At 33.0% G+C, this 23,763-nt stretch overlaps 1 protein-coding gene across 1 annotated transcript; it reads left to right on the forward strand.

Annotated features, from left to right (window-relative positions):
• Positions 1-3,991: 3,991 nt before the first annotated feature.
• On the forward strand, positions 3,992-13,113 carry LOC107891555 (probable methyltransferase PMT7). The gene is made up of 7 exons (XM_016816395.2): positions 3,992-4,524; positions 5,456-5,870; positions 7,248-7,537; positions 8,572-8,955; positions 11,561-11,807; positions 11,922-12,060; positions 12,749-13,113. Exons 1-7 carry the CDS (start codon positions 4,353-4,355, stop codon positions 12,905-12,907), a joined length of 1,806 nt encoding a protein of 601 aa, XP_016671884.1. The 5' UTR covers positions 3,992-4,352; the 3' UTR covers positions 12,908-13,113.
• Positions 13,114-23,763: the final 10,650 nt, after the last annotated feature.

A 23,763-nucleotide genomic window follows, 5' to 3' on the forward strand; every position in this document is an offset into this window, starting at 1 on the left:
TTTTTTATTTTTAAAATAATTTTTTAATGTTTATTTAAAAATAGGCTGGGCCGGACCAGGCTCGGGCTTATGATACTTTTCTCGGGCGAGTTTGGGCAAATTTTAGGCCGGGCCAGGCTAAAAAATTTTCTGGACCCGGCCCGGCCCATGGACAGGTCTACAACGGAAGGATCGAAACAGTAAAAAAAAAACACAAAACCAAGTAATTCCTTAATGTTGGTATATTAAATGTAAACATAAATGTCAGTGATGGACTAAAGCAATTAGATTCAAGTTCAGCCTCAATTAGTTTCAAAGCCGCAATGGGCAACTCTCAATTTACTGCATAAGCGTTGACCAGACCAAGTTATTCCTTAATGTTGGTATATTAAATGGAAACATAAATGTTAGTGATGGACTAAAGCAATTAGATGCAAGTTCAGCCACAATTAGTTTCAACGCCGCAATGGGCAGCTCTCAATATACGGCATATGCGTTGATCATTAGGGTAGGCGTTAGGGAGGCAGGGGTCTTAGCCTCTCTTAAAATGGAAAAACAAAGTTTTAGTCCTTGAAAAAATGATAATTATATTTTGGCTCTCTTAAAATGATAAAAATGTAATCTAGTCTTTTCAGAAAGGCATAATAATAAATTAAACACTTAACATTTACATCTCTTTTCAATTTGGCATTTATTATATTTTGAAGTTAAATTTAGCTCTCAATATTTAAAAAAGAGTTAAATTTAACCATCAACTTTTCGAAAAGAATTGGATTTTTTAAACAAAAATATTGACTAAACCGTTAATTTTTTACATGGCAGCCACATAACAATCCATTTTTATTAAAATTTTTATGAATTTTTATAATTTTGAATTTTTTATTTTTATAATTTTTAAATTATTTGATGAAGTGACATTTAAGACAAATAATATTATATTAGCATGAAGTCCACGTAAATTGCTATAAGAGTTGCACGCCAAACATACTTTAAAAGATTAATGCTTTAATCAACATTTTTGTTAAATTTAGCTAAAAAAAAATAAGAGTCAAACTGACAAAAACTATAAGTATTGAGTGTTAAATTTACTACTATACATTTTAGAAATTATAAAGTTATAGACTTACAATGAATAAATTGCATTTTCACTCTATAAAATTTATAATTCTATTTCGATCCCTCCAAAAATTTTTCTAGGTTCGCTCTTGCACTCAACTTAACAATTTTAATGCCATCAACAATAGCTTTCAACCAAAAAAGGGGACATCAATTTTATCATAAAAACAATATCTCTTAAGTTGTGTATTCTTTTATTTTAAAGATTATTTGAATGAGCCGACAGAATACGAAATATTAATTATTGGACTCGTTCTAGTGGATATCTTAAGAAACCAAAAAAAGACTCCGGGTTGCACACCAAATATAAAAACCACTGGAGTACAATGCTCTCCACTTTGACTTCAGCTGTCTGCAATCCCAGCATTTGATCAACATCATGCATGGATCTTTTGGGCAACAGCAATTAATTAGCCACCATTGGGCAAACCAATTGGAAGACCAACCTCTACTCGCCAGAAAAATAACCATCGTTGGTAATCTTTTAAGAATGATGAACCCAAGCAAACTTTGCAGCTTAGCTGAGATAATTTCTAGACCAAGAAGGTCCTTCTTTCATCCAATTTTCAAATGATGGGGTCTTCCAATTTCTTAAGATTTTTCAAAGATTCGTTTTTTACAATCCAATAACTGTATGAAAAAAAAATATTCAAGTCAACATCCAACTCTAAGTAATATTATAAATTCGAATCTAGTATCTCATCCTTTTAAGATTGTTATTGCTTGCATGGTGCATATGTCGTGGTTTAACTATGAGCAATGACTCAAAGATGCAAAGCAAGCCTCTTAGTGCACTTAAAGGCCACCAGGTTTGGATAGAGCCACCAAAGGCCTAGAGAGGCCCCTCAGGTGTAGTACACTTTGGAGAAAAAAAATTTAGAAGTTCTCGAAATGTGTCAGATGATTCTAAAATGTATAAAAATATCTTTAAAATTTAAAAGAGACCAAAAATTTAAGAAATAGACCCAAATTTTGTGGAATCAAGTATAAAGTTTCGAAAACTCTAAAAGAATCTAACTTTGTATAGAATTGCATTCTTCTAGCCTTGTATAGAATTGTGTAAAACATTATAGAGATACGATGTTAACCATTGCTCTATAGGGTGAGTTTGGATTGGCGATTGGGTGCGGTGCGGTGCGGTGCGTTTAGCTTACTTTTTGTCTAACACTACAGTATTGTTACAATATCTAATCTCATCGCCACCGCTGTTTTTACACTAACCGCAGATAAACGCACCGCCCATCCAAACTCACCCATAATCAACAGTACTCGGACTATATATATGCCCTCTCTCATTTAGATGGGCCTTAACATTTGAGTCAAACGCTTGTGTTTATATAAACACATTAGTGCCTGTTGGAGGCTAGATAGACATACCTAGGTTAGTCATTAGTACCATAAAGTCTGAGCCTCCGCCATGTGGAACTTTATGTTCAGCAAATCAAGAGATGTCTGTTTGATGTTTGATTAGCACTTATATGATTTGAAATGTGCAAATTAACTTCTCTATTAAATTCTATCTGTTAAATAATTGTTAAATAATTATATGGTATGTTAACATTAATCATATTATGCATATATTTCAAAAATCGAATTTACCATTCAGCCTAGGCAAAAATAACACATTTTAATTAAAATAAAATGGGTAAAAGTACTTAGATGTGAATTACTTTTCGGTCTTTTTACTGAAAAAATAGGTAAATTAATTCTTATACTTTTTGAAATGTTCAAATTAGTCTCTTCGTTAAATTTTATCTGTTAAATGATTATGTGGTACGTTAATTTAAATAGTTAATTATTAATTTAGTCCCTAAACTACAAAATATCATTTTGAATTGTTAAAATTTTTTCTTATAAATAATTCTAAAAGGTTAAATCATTAAAATTTATCTATTAAAGGATGATGTCACAATGATGGACCACTCGACAGCTGACATGTGTCAATTATTATAAAAGCTTTTTTTCCCTAATTTTCTATCTATTTCTTATAAAACTTTACCCCAATGAGTAATATAATTTTTTAATATATTTTAAAATCATTAAAATTTTAAAAACAAAATGAAAATATATAAAATATTTTTAAATTCTAAAATTACTTTTTAATATTTTTAAAATAAAAAAACATTTTAGAACACCTCAATCTTCCTCGAGTTACTCACAAAAAAAAGATATCAATGTTAATCTATTAAAAAGCAGGAAAAATGCAAAATAAAAACTAATGAAACAATCACGAATTTCTCGAATGTGCAAATAGAAGACTAATTCGCTTCAAGGTTCATAGTTAACTCCCAACTCCCAACCTAGGTTTTAATCAATTAACTAGTAATTAACCTAGTTATTACTCTTGGTCTCTAACTAACCTAATTAGTCAGCAAAAACTACTTATCTCTCTCGACTTTATCTACTTAAATAACTTCCTAGGGTCGTCAAGAGTAGGATTTAATCTCTCTCAACCTAATCTAAGTAATTTTAACACAAAGCCTAAAACATTCGTTAACTAATCCACATCCACTTATTATTTTCCCTCAGATTTTAATTACCCATGGTCTAATTATAGGAAACCCTAAATTGAATTCAAACATTAGTAAATATCAAAATACGAAAAAGATTAGGAGAGAGAAATTGGATCCCAAATATTAATCATGCGCAAGAATTGAAAATTCAAAACAAGTAGTGAGTCATCCATAATTCGAAACAATAACATCAAGAATTGAATAATAAAATTGGAATTGAAAGTTTACAAAGAATCCAAACCCTAATCTAAAAACTAAACTAAAAATGAAAGGAGAAGTCCCCAACATCCTAATACAAATGATTAGGCATAAGTGATTGAAACTGTATGGACGAAAGCACCCTTGACAATTTAAGTGGCCTCGTCCTAGCGGTGTTACAACATCCTCGAGCCAAAATATGTTTAAGGATTAATTTGGGCCGAAATGCAATCCACATCTACGAAGAGCAGCTTCACAAATACTTTTATCAAATAAAATGTAGTTTATTAAGAAAAGTTTTTATAGTAAAAAGATGAAGAAACACTGAGTGTTTTCCTGTAATATTGATCGTTTGCAACACTACTCCATTTAAAAACTTACCAGAGATATGCGCTTTACTAACTGGGAGCTCTAGAACTCTAGAAGGGATTGGGAGAGGATTTATTGCTGAACTCCAAGCTGAAGCTCAAGGAACAGAGATCTGAATTTTCAAGTTGTTTCTGGGGTAACAAAGAAGCTAAAGAGCACAGAGCAACGACAGAAGAAATGGGAGGGTACGCGCTGGGCTCGGCGTTTGATTCAAAATCAGGGCAGATGATAATGGTGTCATTGCTTTTAATGTTTGGATCTTTCTTCCTCGGCAACCTTTTCGGCAATAATGCTCCCATTTATGTCTCTCAAGTTTCTGAAACTTCTTCATCGTATTCGTCTTCAGCTGGTAGCTTTCGGTCTTTACTATTAGCTCATCATTCTCTTGAAAATGGCTCATACCCATTACCAATTAAATGCCTAATACAAAGCAATTACATTTATTATTTATTTTTGTGCCATTTGGTGTCTTTTTCTTTTATTCCTAGCTTCAACTGTAAGGAAATTATTATTTTTTAAATGATATAATGGATGGCCGATTTTCCAAAAGTTGAATCTCAGGGAAAAAGGACAGCTTTTTCATAGTTAAGTTGTAGGGTATGTTCTCTTGTGTGAAGTCACATAAGATGATAGCTTCTGTGGAAGGATTGTTTACTTTTGTGATCTTTTGGTTTCCATTTTTTCTTCCCTTCTCTAATTTTTAAATTTCATATTGTGGATTGAAGTTTACTTGGGCTTAGGTCTTGATGTGCAAAATATCGCTGCTTTGCTTGCTTATTGCTTGTTCAATTTGCATTGCGAGATGATGATGATGATGATGACCTTTGATCACTAAAATAGATTGGATTGCTTATAGGCATGTCCATGTGTATATCAAACTGTTATTAATGATGCGAAGAGTAGGTCTAGCCAATGTGCCCCGTTGGAACTTATAGGTATGATTCAGTATGCAAATTAGTTTCTTCCTCTTAGAAAGGAGAATGAAGAGACCTAAAGCTAACAAAAGGAAGCTAGTTAAATAAACTGTCTGCTAATCTACATGGTGGAGGGCACTGGGTTCACTGTATGTAACATCCTATGCCCCACATTTTAAAACGGGAGCTTGTGTAAGGTTTTGTTTATTAAGTGGAAATATTTGGATTCAGTGATTTACCTCATTTTAGCCTTTGGCAATGCCCTCATGTTGAACTGTTAATGGCATATAAAGTTTCTAGCTATGTTACTGAAAACTTCAAACCTTTTATTGGCAATCATATGGGTTTATCTTTCTACATTTGCAGCTATCTCTACATTTATTAACAAAGTTTCTCTTACTTATCGAGAAACACCACTTGTAGTCCCAGCAAATGGAATGAATATATGTCCATTGAAGTTCAATGAGTATATCCCTTGTCATGATATCTCTTACGTGAAGCAATTGGCTCGAGACTTGAATCTTTCCAAAAGCGAACAGCTAGAGAGACACTGCCCTCCACTTGGAAAGCGTTTATTTTGTTTGGTGCCACCACCACAAGATTATAAAATTCCCATAAAGTGGCCAGTGAGCAGGGACTATGTTTGGCGAAGCAATGTGAATCATACACATCTAGCTGAAGTTAAAGGAGGACAAAACTGGGTGCATGAGAAAAATCAGCTGTGGTGGTTTCCGGGTGGTGGCACTCATTTCAAGCATGGTGCAGCTGAGTACATTCAAAGGTATGGACATTGATATTATTTCATAAATGGTCTACATATTTCTTGCAATTGCCTTGAGATAGGTTTTTATCTTAACAGAATTCAGTGTTACTTTTCAAATTATTTTAACCTATAATATGGAGTAGAAACTATTTAGTGTAGCATTGAGGAAGTTTTGGATGGATTTCCATCTTAGCGATCTTCTTCTTTTTAAAATAAATACTTGTTTAAAAAGTAGGAAGTCTGATCGGCGTGTAAGAAAACTTATTCAAAATATTGTTCTAGTGAAATGGGAAGAAGGTATAAATGTGAATTCTGGTTGCTGTAATATGATGAAATAATTAGATGAAGAGTTTCTCCCAACTCCCAGTTCTCCGATTGTGCCAATTGTTATTCTGTGTTTGGGTATATAGTAACTTGTCGTTATCCCCTTCTTTGTTTTCTTTTGTTACACATCACAGAATCCAAGATGGGAGCAGGATTTTGAACCTTGGACCTTATTACTCTTTGGTAGCAGTCATATACCTATCTTTTGTTGTTTATCCTATTCAGTTTTGACTAGATTGGAAAATCACATATATTTTGATTATAGGTCCAGCAAATATCTCTTCTATATGGTTCCTGGTGGAACGTTTTAAATATGCCTCTTTTGGGGAAATCTGAACATACTATGGTCAGAGTCCCTGCTTGTTTCCATTGGGTTACTTGCCATAAAGAATATAAATGACTCCTCTTGCTATCCACAACTCTTCTATTCATAGCTGGAAAAATTAGATGGAAATCTTGCTTGCAAATCATTTTTTGGGAATTAAGAAGATTTCTAGCCCTGTGTAAAAGTGGGTAGGGGTTAAAACTGGTAATACAAGTCTACTTGTAGGACATAGACTTCCTTGCATCCCTTTCTGAGTCTGTCAGAATTTTGAGATAATATTACTGATTTGTGTATGCATGAATGTTCTTACCTTCCAATCATTCTGGTCACTAATGATATGTGTCATTGGGATATAAATGATTGCTTAATTTTGTCTTGAAAAAGGGACTTGTGTAGCTAAGCTCATCCAGATTGAGGTTAAGATGTAGTTGATTTCTGTACCAATGCCTGGGCACCAATTCATCTTCTTTATGGCGGGCCTGAATGAATTGAATTGTCCATTTCCATCTTGAATCATTGACTGTCTTTCCCCTAGGCCTGGGTGAAAAATGAGGGTGTTGAATTGTTAATGTGTGGATTTCATTTAGGAATTATATATTTAGTTTATCCATTTTTATTGTGCATGATTTAGTATTTGAACTAAATTTAACAATTTCTTTTGTAACATGTTTGTAAGCACCATTTTTTTTTTTAGTTCCAAGAGGCGCTATTGATTTTCTTTTTCCTGCATGTTGTCGGACTTTCAGACTAGGAAATATGACAACTGACGAAACAGGCGACCTGCGTTCAGCGGGGGTAGTTCAAGTTCTTGATGTTGGATGTGGGGTGGCCAGCTTCTCTGCTTATCTTCTTCCATTGGATATACAAACAATGTCTTTTGCACCCAAAGATGGTCATGAAAATCAGATTCAGTTTGCTTTAGAGCGAGGAATTGGTGCAATGATCTCTGTCATAGCCTCAAAACAGTTGCCATATCCAAGTAACTCTTTTGAGATGGTTCATTGTTCTAGATGTCGTATTGATTGGCATGAAAATGGTACCTTTCTGTTCTCTACTGCACACTTTATATTCAAGTTAATTTCTGCTTCTCTTCATGACCAAAATGCTCAAATATTAGGTAAATATAAGTTTCTGAACAATCTTGCTATCAGAAAATCCATTCCGGATAACATTCATGATATAGAAATAAGATCATTAGCCTATTGGTAGTCACACATGTAATCAACAGCAATTAGTACCATCTGCTGCCTGATTAGATAGTTTGGAAAGGTTCTTTATTGTTGCACCTAGCAAGTTCCTTTTCAAATCTGTAGCATAAATCTCCACCTATGGATCTAATTCGTAAAGTCGCGTAATGTTTGTAGTTTTTTCTCTTTTGGTTATTATAACTGTGACTTTTTCTTCCCCCCAAATTGAATGAATATACTAAAGACTTGAGCATTCTTGCCAGAACTCAAGAGGTTTAAAAAGGATAACTAGTATTTGTAAGTCCGCACTGAGTTTGACTGCTTAAAGTTGGTGAGCGGAGGGCAAGCAACCTGATGAGGTGTAACATTTTTTATGGTGTGGAAACCTTTATTCATGACTTCGATATATTTTGTGAAGTAGTCAATTCATGATTTGCAGGTACTTTAATTTTTTTAGTGCCAGTGTTATGTTTGGTAGATTACTAGTTGGATTAAAATGAAAGACACTCAAATATGTGCTGCTGAAATGTTTCTGTGAGAGTGTCATGTTGGTAAAAAGAAATTCCTGTCAGTTAAACTACAAATTATAATACTCTGATGTCCTGTGGTCCTTAAATATTTTTATGCATTGAAATCATGAGCTAAAGATGATCATGCTGGAGGCAGCTCCTCCTACTCAGCAGCCTCCTTTTCCTGCTTTGATGCTTATTTCCTGTCCATTTCTGTTATGGGTGGTAATATGTTTTTAAAATATATGATTGAATCTAAAAAGGGCATGTTTGACACCTATAGGTTTCAGATATCACATTGTTAGCCTTTTTTGTACATTATTCTATTCTGATTTGAGTTCCCTAATTTCAATTTGTATCATATTGTTTCTTAGATGGTATTTTACTCAAGGAAGTGAACCGCCTCTTGCGATCTCAGGGATATTTTGTCTATTCGGCTCCACCGGCTTATAGGAAGGATAAAGATTATCCAGTAATTTGGAACAAGTTGGTTGATCTGACTACAGGAATGTGCTGGAAACTTATTGCTCGAAAGGTTCAGACTGCTATCTGGATCAAAGAGGAAGATCCATCATGCCTTAAGCATAATGCAGAGTTGAAAGTCATTGATATTTGTGATGCCGTAGACGAGACTAAACCATCATGGAAGACTCCTCTAATGAATTGCATACAGCTAGCAGGTGCAACAACAGCTTCTAAGAAGCTCCCTTCTAGGCCTGAGCGTCTGTCAGTGTATTCGGAGAGCCTCAGTAGAATCGGTCAGTTCAGCTTGCATTTGTCTAAATTTGTTTTGAGATCACTCATATTTTCCCATTTGGTATCCAACCCAAACTTTAGTCAACCACTTTTAGCTTCTCAAGTTTAAAAATGCACGGTAAGTATTTGAACTTTGCTTCAATTTATCAATTAGGCTAACATTGTTAGTCAAATAGATGATTCGTCCTAAAACAGATCATCCTAAAATTTGTTCTCAGATCTAGTGCTCTACTTTCAAATTTATCTCTTTAGCTTACTTGCAAAATGATAGTTTATATTCTTTCCTATACCCTGTACCGTATAGAACATACTGGGATAATTTTTTATTTCATGCCATGTGGGGGTTATATATACATAAACACATATTTTCTTCTTCTTTGATCATTGCCTAAATTACATGCAAGAGCAAAGTCATTGGAAGCTAAATAAAGTACTAAACTGAAAGCTGCTACTTCACATACGAATTACCTTGTTATAACCTTTTTATGAATGTTTTTTGATTAACTTTTGTAATTTTGATCCGTATTTGTCACGTGTGTGTAACTTTTAGTTATATTAATTTTTTTATTTTTTATTTTTATGAAATAAATTAAGAATAATTAAATATTTATATTAAATTCCTTTTTAATGATGTGGAGTTAGAATCCCCTTCTTTGCTAAAACCTTGTGGGGATGGAGAGAAGATTCCTCCCGAGGATGAGGATTGGGACAGGTGCTTGAAAAGTTGGGATCAGGCATAGGGAATGCACGCCCTGTCCCATACCTGCCTCGTCATTATCCCTAAGCAGGGCAGATTACTGCTGCCCAACCTTCCCCTTTCTCCACCATTCTCTCTATCTTCCCTTTTATCTCTTTCCTCTCTCACCTATTTTTTAAAATAGTTCTTAGTTTTATTAGTTTTTGTTGAATTCTTTCTAATTCAAATTATATATTTTTAAAAAAGTCAGTGTTAAAAAAGTTACATGTTATTTCTTGGAAATGTGGCGTGCTTTTATTGGATATTTTGGACACAATACTAATTCGATTAATGGACTTGATTTCATTTGCAAACTGATAAATGGAAGCAAAGTCTTAGTGCCTAATTGGACATATTTGAACTATTGGCACAAATAAAACCCTAAACCCAAAAATCCTTAACGCTGAATTTTACATGTTTGATCTTCCAACAAATCATGACACTATTTACTTTATAATTTGATCAGCAGGTCCTAATTGATGCTTTTTAGATGCAAGTACTTTTAATGTTTTTAAAGTTATCATAGCTTATTGCCATTTACCAGTTCGATATTGTGTTAAAACTGGAAGCAGTTGCCTGCATAATATCTTTTGCAGCACACATAATATGAGTCATCTAGTTCAAGATGGGAGAACAATTTTGTTGTTAAAAAAAAACTGTTTATTTTTACTTGATTCTAGCAGATAATTAAGCATAGGAATGGGATTATGGTTTCTTTTTTACATTATAGCTGATATGATTTGACCTATTGTTGTATCTTTGACTTACAACCAATTAGGCCTTAGATGATATCATCTTTCTTCTTTCATGGCCTTGACCAAGGGTAGTAGGCACTGACATGCTATAGCTAACTTATGTATTGGACTTTGCTCTTGAGCTTTCAAACGTGGTGTCTTGTTACATGCTTTAGAGATATCATCTGATAATATGAGCTATGGCATAGGTTGGTTACCCTTGTGGTCGATCTTTGTCAAAAAAATTTCTTGATCTGGAAAATGGTGCTGGCACATGCTTATTTTAGCTCCTTTGTTGAAAAATAGTTTGGTTTTAATATTACTTTAGTGCCATGTTACATGGAGATTGATTGCAGGTTAAGTGAATATTGATCAATTGCATTCAGTTATCATGAAACATCTATAGATACTTGATTTTGGCTATTAATGTAATATTTCGAAAAACCAATAAAAATGTTTTATAGGAAGTTACATTTTCACATAAAATAGCAAAAGTAATCATGGGCACTATAATGTCACTTCCTTTGGTTTGCTTTGCTGAAAGTTCTTTCACCGGAAAGCTCCTTGTTCAGAACTTTATTTAACAAATGTTAAACTTTTAATAAAAAAACATGCTCAATATTTAATTCTTATAGATGCATAATTATTATGTCATTGTGAACTCAAATTCTACGACTAGTCCCTGCACCTGTTCTCTTTTTGACCCTTTTTTATCATCTTCTTGTATCTTAGATTCAAGTTGATTGATGCGTCTCAAACTTACATACATAACCATATCCCAAACTCAAGTCCAAGCAACATAGTCTTCTCTCTACCAAAGAACTCTCTACACTGTCAAAATACAATAATCTAATTTTCTAATAAATTTTTAATAAAAAAAGGATTTATGGACTTGAAATCTATAATTCTAAACCATTTTCATTGGTTCTGTTTTCCTTCCAAAATCCTGGATCCTCTATCTCTTGCTAAGTGTTACTGTTTCATTTTGGGGGGTTTGAGCTGTTTGACTTGGAAGGTTGTACTGGACTACATCATGCCATATTTCACCTTATTTTTTGGGCATATCGTCAGTGTAACTTAATACACTAGGAGATGTTATTTAATCCAAAATGATAATCTTTTTATATATTATAACAGGCATCAGCAGAGAAGAATTTAGTTCAGACTCCAACTTCTGGCAAGACCAAGTTCACTATTACTTGAAGCTGATGAATGTTAGCAGGACAGAGATACGAAATGTGATGGACATGAATGCCCTTTTTGGTGGTTTTGCTGCAGCTTTGAATGAATATCCTGTTTGGGTAATGAATGTAGTCCCTTCAAGCATGCAAAATACCTTATCTGCAATTTATGACCGGGGTCTAATTGGTGCTTTTCATGATTGGTAAGAAAGATTTTATATAATCTCACTTTATTGCTAATATCCATAGGCAGAATGATAGTTCTTTTGGCTACTTCAGATCTTATTAGTAGTTGCTGATACGTATATGATTTTCAGGTGCGAACCATTTTCAACATATCCACGTACTTATGATTTACTGCATGCCAACCATCTTTTCTCTCAATATAAAAATAGTGGAGAAGGTTGCCAGTTTGAGGATATCATGCTTGAGATGGACCGCATTTTAAGACCTCAGGTACTTGTTTCATTGAGATGGTGACATGATATTTCAGACCGTTCTGATTTTGAATCATTCATTATTTCATTAGTGTCATTAGCATCCAACATAAACATATAATCGTTCTTTTTTTCAGAAGTGCCTAATTTTTGGGGGGAAATTATTGAAATTGTCTTGCAATTTTGACCTATTTTAATGTTGTGGATACAGGACATGGGAAATTTGTGCCATAAGTTAGGGATTTACTGAAGTTTTCTTTTATGTGCTTATTTGTGTGTGTGTGTGTGTTTTCAGTTATCTGAATTAGTTAGTATAGTTTATTTACCAAGTATTTACGTCGGGTGGCTAGGTAGTGTTATCAAGTACTTCCCGCTCATGGTTCTTTTTTTTCCAATCTTTACCTTGTTTCTTATATTGATCTCCCCAGAGTTCCTCTATTTCAGCCTTTTTTGTCTAATATTGTCTATTCTCTATTTCATTCCTTTTCCTTCCCTTTATTTGCCCTCAGCTACAAACCCGAGTTAGTCATGTTGATGAGGCCCAAAGTAAAAGATTTAAAGGTTTTTTTTTGACATGTTCCGGCTATTATGTCTAGTGCAGGTGGATGGAGACTGACATCTAACATCGTCTCTGCTTGGTTGGTTACTTAGTCTATAAGCCAAGTTGCTAATTATGATTCAACTCTCATTTTACATTTTTGTCTCAGGGATTTGTTATTATTAGAGATGAGGATTCTATTATATCAAGAATTCAAGATCTTGCTCCGAAATTCCTTTGGGAGTTTGAATCACATATTCTGGAAAACAAGGAGAAGCAAAGAGAAACATTGCTAATTTGCAGAAAGAAGTTCTGGGCTGTTCTTTAAAACATGTTTCTACAAATAGCAGGTGCTAACGAAGCAGCTGTATGTATTTCCAACCCTCTCTATAAGCGTTGTAACTTATCTACCTTGAGTCTAGGTTCGTGCTTTTCGCCTTTTTTGTCTACACCCCTGTACTTTATATAAATATTAACCTTATTAGTGGGAGAAAACACGAGGTTATATATTCATAATTTATTCATTGCATTAAATCCCCTGTTGAAGTTAGATGTTGGAGATCATTGTCAAGGTGATTAACAATCGTGATTAACAATCTTCGAGGCCTCCCCTTCCAGTTCTATAATCATGAATCTCAAGTCCTCAGCAAATTCAAGGTTTTGATTTGTTTGGTAGTTCTGAAAGAAAATTGGAAAGATGAAAAATTAAAGGAATAAACAAAATAGAAAGATGAAAATTATAATTTTTTCTTTGCACAGTGTGTTTGGTAGGAAAGATAGAAAAATTGAAAGGAAGTTTTTTTTTCCATCCAATGTTTGGTGAAAGGAAAAAGAAGTAAAATATTTAAAAAATGCATATTTTTAAGCATCTACAATCAGTTTTTTTTCCATCTTCAAGCAGAATTTTGTGTTGACACAATGTGGGACTAATGCCTTTAATGTTAGCAATTGTCCAATAGCCTTCTGTTTTCTCAGAACGTTGAGCAAAGTTAGTTCTCTTTTTGAAGATAGATGAGCAACGAGGATGTATTGTTGTCTCCCAAATACTTGAATTTAAAGTTCTTTGATAGAGGCTTTAGTTCCAACATCGGGGGTTTAACCACCTAAGGGATCATTTTTTTCCGACGCATCCTCTAATGGTCCCAGAGATTTCTCTCCACCAGTCTAATTGGTTTACACGAGCTTGTTTGAACTCTATATCTACCCATCCTTAAATCTTCATAATGAGACGATTCAACTTCTAAGGACTCACCATATCCTTGCTCAATACTCAATTCTCCCTCTTAGGGGATAATGTTGTTCAAAAATTCGATAAATTTTAGTTTAATTCAAATTGAAGTAAATAAACTAATATTCTATACATATAAAGGAAAGTGGAAGAAAGAGATGAACTTCATCATCTTCTTCCTTCAAATATTGAAACCAAAAAGAGAGAAAACCTAAGAAAGATTTGAAGCTTTCGACCTTAATTTGGTATGTGCAATCTAGTCATTTTCTTGTAATTTTTATAATTTTGAGGTCATGAGAGTTTGATTTAGTTAGCCCATGTGCCAATTTATAAAACTGTTAAAGTTTTAGAAAGTTACCGTTGTTGATTTCTTGAAGATTTAGGTGTTAAATTTATAGATTTTAAGCTTAGATATGAAAAATGACTAAATTATAAAACTTAATTGATTGTTTTGTACATTAGGGACTAAAGTGAATAAATTGTAAAATTGATTGTAGAAATGAGAAATAGGAAGTCTCTAACGAGTAATAGTGAAATCGAAATTCAATTTGGAGCTTTAAATTGGAAGTTAGGTAAGTCTCAGTTTTAGGGGCTAAATTGAATAAATTGCAAAATTTAGATAAATTAATAATTGATTGTGAATTGGCTGATTATTGATAGTGGTGTATGTTTATGTTAATTTGTAGCTAACATCAAACCATATTCGTCAAGGGAGAAAGGGAAATCTAAAGTCGTCGACGAGTAGCTCGAAATATTCAGTTTGTAATTCTATGATTTGGAAAACATTTATTTGCTGCATATTTATATCATTCTTCATTATATGGAGTTGGGGGTGAGTTCTTGATGATTGCTTGAGCTAAATTGATATTATTTGGATTGGATATCGAAATAAAGGCTAAATTAAATAAAATAAAAAATTTTATGACTTAATTGATATGTGAAATTGGTATGAGCTTAAGTTGGTATATGTATGTTATGTATTGAATTGATAAGTTGATGATGAAAATTAGAATGAATAAGCATGAATCAGATTGAATATTGAAATTGAAATCTGGTTATCCTATTAACCGTCGGACCGAGTCGAATATAATTGGCATGCCATAGGGTCAGAGTATTGAAAAAAACATCATTTTCGGACAATCCGGGGTGGTAGATATTATGAGTTGAGTCATAGTTTCCGGGCAACCCAGGGTGATATATTTATTGAGTTGAGAAAATTATTGTTGCTAAACAATCCGGGGTGGTATTACATATATTATTATAGCGTTATCGTTGCTAGACAACCTGAGATGACGAATCCATGTATCCGTACGAAGTCCATGTCTGATTAATAGGGTTAAACATAAATGAATCGATTAAATGATTATGAAATGAAATAGAATGGAAATGCGAAATATGATGCCATATAAATTGAGTTGAAAATGAGCCTGAGGGCTACTTGAATAAGACCAAGCTATAGACTCGAGAATTATTGAAACGATACTTGTAATTCAGAATATGTGAATGTGTAAATAATATTAAAGAATTGAATTCAAGCTTATGATATGTTTGGTAAGATAATTTGGTAGTTGATGAATAGACTTGTGAATGAAAATGAATAGGCTAACATAAAGATACACTTGAGTAGGCAATTAAGATTGGTTTAAGAATGGTTATTTGGAATTTGAAGTATTTGATATAAACGACATGAGATTGATTATGAATTGAACTTGAATTATACGTATGCACTTGCATAATCATGTTTATGTTAACTTGAATCATAGGTTTGCCACTGAGCGTTTTGCTCAGCGTACGATTTATTTTTTGTGCTCAGGTTAGGTTTAATTCATGATCCCGACGAGTGTGGACTTCAGCATCCAATCAACGATCATGGACTCAACAATGTTTGTGTACCTCTTTCACTTGTTGTTTGGCATGTACCTAGGTTGTGGCTATTTTGTTAGTAGACTATGTCTAAATTCACTTTTGAATTGAGAATGTATGCTTTGGTTAATCATCTTGTAGTAACTTATAAATAGTTGATGAATATGGTCGAAATGGTATAATGCTGAAAATGATAATGATCCTAATGATATATAGGTGTGAATGTTTGTGTTTGGTTGGAATTACTTTAGTAGTTAGCTTGTTGGATATGAATATTTTGTATAATGTTGAATAAGGTGTAAATATTCATGTCTTGTGTTTTAAATTTAGTATAGAATGGTTGAATACTAAGTTGAATGAGTATATTTGTTGTTTGGATGAAATTGCAAGAAGAGGGTATTATATTTTGCAGAAACAGTATGTGACGTCGCAACGAGGAACCCTGTCATCTCGGTGAGGTCAAAACAGTGAGTGATATCACGATATCAAGTGACATGACATCGTGACGTGACAAACTGTTTAACGACATCATGATGTTAACCTTGTAATTTGAATATTTTACAATTCAATCTAAACTTGACCTTGGGATAACTTTAAAGCTTTTGTAAGCTTGTATTAGACCCAAAAATGTATGATTTCTATGTTGTTTGCTTATAATGTTTGTATTTGAATGTTAAATGGTTTGCATTGTGTTTATTTTGATCGCAGTTACTCCAGAAACGAATGTGGCACATTGTAGCTTGGACCCGACGATCGGGTCAAATATAGGATGTTACAAGCCGTCTTATCAACGCTCTTTATTGCCTTCATTCCCTCATCTTCAATAGTCATCCCTTTTTAAAAACTTGAGTACTCTCCCACACTATTTGAAAGGGCACAAAAGATGGAAGATAAAAAAGCCTACAAATGGAGGCCAAGTTTAAGGGTTGAGACTTCAATAGGAGAGGTACTGCTAATTCACTCTTACTATCATCGACCAAAAGGGCCAAGGATTTTAGAGGTCACTCATCCGTTTCTTATAGCTTCAAAGGAGGGGAGAACCAAAGTATAGCAATCGAGGGCCAGAAACTATATATGTTGCTAGTATTAGAAGTGTGAGAGGAACCCCAATATCGATTTGTAATCAATGCGGCAAGAACTACACCGACACTTGTTGGAAGATTAATAGGGGATGTTTGTTGCGGCTTAAAGATCATAAGGTGAAGGATTGCCCAAAGAGAGTTGACATGCCTTGGTTCATTTTGCAAGATCTAATCCCACAGCTTAGTGAGGTAGGGGGACTAGGGTGAGCAACTACACGGGAGTAATTAGAGGATTTCGAGGAGAGCTTCTACTAGATTAGAGTCTCGGTCAGCAGCCAGAGCCTACGCCATTAAGGCTAGAGATGAAATAGATGCACTCGGCGTCCTTACTAGTATATTTTCCTTATTTGATTTATCTATACATGAATTAGTTGACCTTAGGTCGACTCATTCATACATTTTCACTGCATTGGTTGAGGAAAAGAGTATTCTAGTTGAGTTTATTGAGTTTGATGTATGTGTGACTAGCCCGTTAGGTCAGAGTGTTATTGTTAATAAAGTGTATAAGAGTTGCCCTTTAAAAGTTCAGGGGTATGAGTTTCCGGCCAATCTTATGACACATTTGTTTAATGAATTTGATGTGATTCTTGGTATGGATTGGTTGATCACTCACGACGCTATAATGAATTGTAAATTGAAAAACCTTGGAAACTCCCAAATGTATTGAAGTGAATTTTATGAAGGAGAAGTCTAAGTGTCTCTCTAATGTAATTTTGGCCATGTCGGCTCAGAATTTGTTGAGGAATAAGTGTGAAGCTTATGTAGCCTATGTGCTTGATACTAAGGTCTCTAAATCAAAGTTTGAGGAGGCCCCCGTTGTTTCTGAAAATTCAGATGTGTTTCTCGAAGAGTTACTAGGATTACCACCGAATACGAAGGTTAAGTTTGCTATAAAAGTGGCATCGGGGACTCACAAATTTCTATTACACCATACCGAATAACTCTAACCAAGTTGAAGGAATTAAAAATTCAACTACAAAAGTTACTAATACGTGATGGCAAGATGGAAGCAAAATGGAAACTCGTTAAGGATGGTCAAACTGTGAGTTCATCTTAGGTGATGATGGAAGTTTATACTTCCAAAAGAGGTTGTGTGTTCCGTATGATGTCAATTTGAAACAAGACATTCTCTGGGAAGCTCACCATATTTCTTATGCTATGCACCCGGAAAGCAACAATATGTACAATGATTTGAGGTCATTTTATAGGTGATCTGAAACGAAGGACATCACTGAGTATGTAGCCAAGTGTTTAGTATGCCAACAAGTAAAAGCAAAGTATCAAGTTCCTTTGGGATTGGTGCAACCCATATCAATACTCGAGCAGAAGTGGTAACGAGTTACTATGGATTTTGTTGTTGGTTTGCTAATAAGATCTCACCTTAGTTGTTACCTAAAGATGGCAAGATATAATTCCTAAGAATCAACAATCTCATCCTACGTCAACCATATGTTTATCCATAAACAGAGTACGGATAAATCAAACTAATTAAGAAATCTCTATCACCTAGTTTCCAATCACAAATATAATTCATATGTTTGCCACCATTGAATTTCAAGAAAGAGATAAATACAAGTCAAAGTTGCCATCCAAAACACATCACTATTTGTTACATAAATTGTGGTTACAATTGTTACAACAAGGTCTTCCAGAAATCATGGAACACTTACACTAATAGATTTTTATTTTATTTTATTTTATATTTTAACAAAATATAAGACTACTTATGATTTTACTCCTTCTACGATGTTAAAATTAATGATTTAATCCCACTACTTTAAAAAAGTTTGGCCCCTCTATTTTTTTTATTTGACCTCAACAAAATTCAAATTTGAGCCTAATAAAACCTCTAAATAGGGGAAAAGCTCTTGCTACATTGTTGTCTCCATTTACAAGACTTGAACTCAAAAAACCTTACTTAAGGAGCATCGAGCTTCTTACCGGTCGACCTAACAACTATTAATTGATCTCTCTACTTTTATAATATTATTAAGAGGTCCAAATGAATCGAAAAGCATTTGTTCCATAATAAGGATTTGATTACAGCAATATTATTAGATCAAACAGAGTTTAAGATTTAGAGTTTATTTTTTATAAACATCCCTTTAGAAGCACAAATATATATAATGTATGATTGGGATATATCAAGCATCCACCCAACAATGTGAACTCCAATCTTAATGCTAATTAAGCAATATATATATATATTATAATATTGTTTATTCTTAAAAGCAGGCATGGGAAAGGGTCAAAAAATCATCTTCCGCATGCTACCTTTTAATGGTTTAATTTCTTCAAAAGAGATATGCTTTAGTACGGTAATAGTTGTTTTGAATCACATAAAATATTAAATATTAATTCAACTTTAAAAAATTACGTAAATGAATTCCTTTTGTATATATTATATTCAAAAATCCCAAGTTATTCCTTATGTATTATTTTCAATTTTAACTAAGGTCATTCTTTTCACATGTTATTCAATCAAATTTTTACCAAAAAAAAAAAAGTCAAATAAGAATTAATGGTATAAATTCAAAGTTAATTATCTTAATCAATAGAAAAGGATAATACCTATAAATTGAAGGGTAAATGATCAAAATAGTCACTTTTGTTTGCCTTAGATTACATTTTAGTCATTTATATTTGAAATATTACGTTTTAGTCACTTACGTTATTGTTAAATGGTCACTCTGCCGTTAAAATCTATTACCTCCCAAACGAAAGTCCGACGTGACAGTTAAAATGGGTTTTAAATGCTAACGTGGATGTCTAGCTTGGATGAGAAAAGTTACAAATTTTTTATGATAAGCCCTAAACTCAATTTTCTCCAATTAAAAAAGAAGCAACATTTGGATTTTTTTTTTGTTATCATAAGAGAAGAGAAGAGCAGAACAACAAAGAACAAAAAACCCAACTGTTACTTCTTTTTAAACAGGAGAAAATTAGGTTTCAGAGCAAACTTTTGTGCTCTATTTTCATAAAAAAAATTAACTTTTCTCATTTTTGATGGATATGCACGTTGACATTTAAAACTCGTTTTAACTATCACGTCGAACTATCATTTGAGAGGTAACAAAATCTAATGACAGAGTGATCATTTCGTAACAAAACAATAATAAAAATAATTAAAACGTAATATTTCAAATATAAATAATTAAAATGTAACTTAAATCAAATAAAAATGACCGTATTAAGAATTTAGCCTAAATTGAAAAAAAAAACCGAAAGGGGTAAAGGCAACGAAAGAGAGGTGATATAATCACGTGGGCGTGACTTCTGACCTGTGGGAAACTTTTTGCCTTTTTCTTTTTGATGTTGGACAATGTTGTACACGTGATTTAATTCCCCATCTCTGAATTGCTTTTTAAGTTTGGTAATGTTCCAGTGATGTCGGCCATACCTTTTTCTCACTGTTCCTTCTAGTTGTTTAGTTATGTTTCATCTCTTTCCATATTCATTTGCTGCACTTAATTTCATGATGCTGCCACTTCGCTCACGAAACATGTTTTTTTTTTCTAAAAAAAATGACATTTTCTATTAATTTATGCTACATTAATATTTTATTTACTTTTTATTAAATTTGTTTCTTTGGGACACAAAATTTACTTGGATCACATTGGATTTGAAAAGTCCACGTTACTGTTTAAAATATATTAAAAATTTTAAAATTATTTCATTCTAAAGGTTTACATATGTTTTAAATTACTTTTTATTAAATAGGTTAAAATATGTTTTTAGTTCCTATATTTTTCGTATATTTAGAATTTAGTCCCACTTTTATTTTAAAGAGTTTAGTTTTTCTATTTTTTAGATTTAAATATTCAAGTCCAATTGTTAATAAGGTTAAATTATTTTGTCAAATTCAAGTTCATTATAACTATCACTTTTTTAGTTACATGTGTTATAATAAACGTCGATAATGGTGATAGAACGATTGTAAAGAAAAGAACAGAAAAAACACATAGATTTTACGTGGAAACCCTTTTGGGAAAAATCCACGGGTAGAGGAGGAGAAAATTCACTAATGTTGAAAAACGAATGATACAAGAGGAGTTTCGACTACATCTATTTTAGGGTTGAAAAACCTTGTTTTAATCAAAGTCAAGTAGAAGAAGAATAGTTCTATACAGATTCAACTTGTGTTGTACGGCCTTTCGCCCCTACAGATTCCCTTATTTTCCCTCTATATCCATTTCTTGAACAAGTGACAGAATTCGGATTACACAATTTCTAGCAGCATGGCTATTAAGTGAGTTTTTTTTTTAATGTCACACCTGGAAATTTAACAGAAAAACTTTAATAGCGTTAGCAATTTAACCTGAATTTTAAATTTTGAAAAATAAAGGGACTGAATTCCTAGAATAAAAGTGCAATGACTAAATTTAAAATTTACAAAGAGTATAGAAACTTATAGCATAATTTAACCTATTAAATATCACCAAATTTAAATTTGCATTTTTTTAATCAAATAAGTACAATTCCCTTATAGTCCATCACCTTTTATTAAAGTTTTATTTTTCATCCATAATCTTAAGAAATTATTAAAATACAACATTGAAAAGCAGTATTGTGTTTTTTCGTGTGTTGTCAGTTGTCACACACTATACAACAAGCGAAACTAAAAAACAATAATGAACACAATCAAGAAGTTCACGCAATTTAGAGCTCATCTTATGCTTGTGAGGCCTTACTTAAAGACGAATCCACTATAAACTTTACTTTATAAAGAAATGATTTAAACCCAAACCCTTAATCAGTCGATACAGCCTCACTTTTGTACATTTAAGTGGACCTTGCCTCAACTCAGTTTACCTACGTACTATAAGTGAATACAACACTCAAAGGTATAATACAATATCACTCAATAATAGTTCTTTACTATGAAGCTATGTGCCCACTTAGTTCCCATCAATAACCGATGAAATAGATCATCTATATAAGCTTTGAGGTCGACTAATCAAATTTCTGCATAAATTCTGTGTAAAGTGGGGATAACAAAGCATTATCTCCATGCCTATCTTTTTCAAGTATTATGCTTGGGCCAAGACTACTCTTCCAAAACTACTGACCCCTTTTTAATAATAGGGACAAATTTCTTTTTAAATGCAAATAAAAATCCGACACTTATGTTGCTTATAAAATATTTAAAATAAAAAGATTATCACAAAATCAAAAAATTGTCCACCAATAATTCTTATGAAAGGATATCACTTGTTTGTTGTTGCGATCATGTTTGGCACACAATAAATCACCCGTGAAATAACATTGAGTGTATTAACAGTTATATTTTAGTTACTATCAAGTTTGTAATGTGTCCACAATGTTTTAGGTTATGAGCAGTAGAATATACAAGAGTGTTGAACATCGTGTGATCATGAACTCAACGAAAGAGTGTCGAGCAATCCGATTTATAGTTTATCGTTTAATCTAAACTAAGTCGTATTCTTGATATATATATATATATGTGAAAATCAACTTGATTCTTATCTTGACCCCTTCTCAAATCAATCTCAAAAAATTTATTAAAAGTTCTCTTGATGTGAGAGAGTTGTTCTCAGCCTCCAAGTTGACAGGATTCTCAAGATTAGCAGGATCCATCTCAATTGGTTATACTCTAGCTTGTTTAGTTGCTCTTTGATTTTGGAAACAGGTTCTCTCAATTTACGAATCGAACGATATTAAAGAATCTAACCCAAATTTACGCATGCAATTTTAGAGTGCCCAAAAACGAAAAATAAATAAAATAAAAGGATATGATCTTTGATTTTCTCTTTCCCTTTCTTTTCCTTCTTAAATCATGCCACTTTTTTTTATGGTTTTAATCGCGCTGCTCCATTGGACGTAGAAAATACGGTGGAGCGGACTATTTGCTGTCAAAATTTTTGAATTGAAGATTGTGCTCCACCGTACTGAATTAATTCCAATAGCGGAAGACTTCTCTTCACTACTTTTTACGTCTTAAAGTCTTCCATTTTCGTGACCTACAATATAGAAATGAAAATAGCTAGTAAATCCAAACTAACTCCAAAAATAATTAAAATAAAAAAAACACAATTAATCCGAAAAACTATAAAATATAATAAAACCCAACTTAAATGTTAAAATTATCTATAAAATATGAGAGTTATCACTCCTCGAGATTCATTGACTCTCATTGGATATCTTGCACCAACCTAAACTATTATTTCACTCAGTTATATGTCATCACTCGACGATGTAGAAGATTATTAGCGATCTTGACCCTCTCCCCAAATTACCATGCTCGTATTTTTCCAATGGTACAATGACAATAATATCACAATCTCAGTACAACCCCCACCATAACTAAAAAAAAAATCACAGTTATATGAATTTATGATAGTAAATTATAATAACTATATATGAATATACCAATTAACAACTTGTTCATATGCATATTGGTCATCTATTTCTTATTGAATCCATCAAAAGTCCTTGATAGAATTAGTATGTTCCAAATTTAAATGTAAGGCACATAATATTTTTACCCTTTCGTGAGAGGAAAAACGTATAAATGCTTATATGGTAATTGGTGCTAGGTAGGGCAAATGACCATCCATCCCATTCCTGTAGGAGTAGACAACAACCATTTATTTCATTGATCATTACAGGTCATCCTACAAAGCCCCCTAAAAATATAAACTAAAATCTCAAACCCCTAGCTAAATAATCCAACTATATCGAAATTTGATAGAAAGGGAGATGCATGCAATACACGAAAAAAAGTCAAACGTGTCTAGTGTCAATGTTCCTACAATCATGTAGAGCATGTACACATTGGAGTATTTATCGAACTTATCGATAGTTGCATTTTTAGCTAGCAGTAGTGTTTTCAAATGTTTAAATGAAACAAAATAACCATTAAGATATTTTTCACCTAAAAAACTTGTGCCCATTAGTCCTACAGTACTGGCAGCACTGGGTAATGCATGTTCTCTCCTTATTGCTTCTTCATAGATTGGAAATTATCATTCCCTCACTGAATGGAAAATT

This window comes from Gossypium hirsutum, chromosome D01 (assembly GCF_007990345.1).
Source record: "Gossypium hirsutum isolate 1008001.06 chromosome D01, Gossypium_hirsutum_v2.1, whole genome shotgun sequence".
NCBI classification, from domain to species: Eukaryota; Viridiplantae; Streptophyta; class Magnoliopsida; order Malvales; family Malvaceae; genus Gossypium; species Gossypium hirsutum.